The sequence below is a fragment of the Brassica oleracea genome, chromosome C4 (genome assembly GCF_000695525.1).
Source record: "Brassica oleracea var. oleracea cultivar TO1000 chromosome C4, BOL, whole genome shotgun sequence".
Taxonomy (NCBI): domain Eukaryota; kingdom Viridiplantae; phylum Streptophyta; class Magnoliopsida; order Brassicales; family Brassicaceae; genus Brassica; species Brassica oleracea.
In genome coordinates, this window is record NC_027751.1 from 32,620,689 (window position 1) to 32,622,159 (window position 1,471).

Here is a 1,471-nt window from a genome sequence, read left to right on the forward strand (position 1 = left end):
CAGACTTTTTCGTTGTTAAAAAGTATGTTCATGAGCATACATGCGATACAACACACATGAATGCCAACCACAGACAAGCATCTGCAAAGTTGTTGGGTTCTTTGATTTGCAGCAATTATGGAGAAAAGAAGGAATGTCTCAAACCGAAAGAGATCATTGAACATGTCAGGATCCTGCATGGCGTTCACATAAATTACAAACAAGCTTGGAGAGTGAAAGAAGAAGCTCAGTTCTTGGTTAGAGGGACTCCTGAAGACAGCTATTACAATTTGTCTAGGTGGTTGTACAAAGTCACAGAGACAAACCCTGGTTCGTTAACTTATCAACAAGTGGATGCTGCTGGAAAGTTCAAGTATGCATTTGTGGCTTTTGGTCCATCGATAAGGGGATTCTCATTGATGAGGAAAGTTATTGCAGTAGATGGTACATTTCTGAAGGGAAAATTCAATGGGACTTTATTGGCAGCTTGTGCTCAAGATGGGGATTATCATCTATATCCTTTGGCCTTTGCAGTGGTCGACGCAGAAAATGGCGCCTCTTGGAAATGGTTCTTTAGAGGTTTGAGCCAGATGATCCCGGACGCTTCGGATCTTGTTTTTGTATCAGACAGGGCTAACTCCATTGCTTCAGCGTTGGAGGATGTTTATCCCTTATCTCACCATGGAATCTGCAGGATCCATCTGCTCCGCAACATCACTCCTACATATTCAAATACTGGTCTGCTACCTCTGGTGGAAAGCGTTGCTGATGCTTACACATGTCACGAGTTCTGGTTAATCTTCAAGGACATAAAGGATAAATGTCCTGAATTGGCCAAGTATCTGGAAGATTCGGATTCTAGGAAGTGGGCACGATGCTTTGCTCCTGCGAACAAGTACAATATCATGACTACCAACATTGCAGAGTCTCTCAATTCTATGTTGAAGCTGCCTCGTGAGTTGCCACTGATCTCCCTCCTTGAGACGATCAGATTGACACTCACCACTTGATTTTTTGAGCGACGCGAAGCGGCTGCGAAATATAAGCACTTGGTTACTCTAAAAGTTGTGCAGAAGCTGGTATCCAGGTTTGGAGCTGCAATGGTGCTGAATGTGTATCAAGTTGATCAAAACGAGTTTGAGGTGAAGGATGAAACTATGAAGTATGTTGTTGATTTGGAGAAACGGCATTGCACTTGTAATGTTTTCGACATTGACAAGATCCCCTGCATTCATGCAATTGCTGCTGCTAAGTATATTAAGAGAGATGAAAACCGTTACGTCGATACTTCTCACTTGACAGAAACGTGGGCTAAAGCCTATGCCGAAAGCATACATCCTGGTGGAGAGTTGTCAACGTCCACCTATCTAGCGAATATTGACGAACTGTCTGGCCCACCTCCAGCTACCAAAAAGAGAAGTGGACGTCCTCCTACAAAGAGAAAGAGATCCGTTGGCGAGTTTGGTGTTCCTGGATCTAAATCTCAGTCCCA

The 1,471-nt window shown here is 43.6% G+C and overlaps 1 protein-coding gene across 1 annotated transcript; it reads left to right on the top strand.

Annotated features, from left to right (window-relative positions):
- The first annotated feature begins 56 nt into the window (after positions 1 to 56).
- LOC106338688 lies at positions 57 to 989 on the top strand. Its single transcript, XM_013777607.1, has one exon. It carries the CDS (start codon positions 57 to 59, stop codon positions 987 to 989), a length of 933 nt encoding a protein of 310 aa, XP_013633061.1.
- The last annotated feature ends 482 nt before the right edge of the window (positions 990 to 1,471 follow it).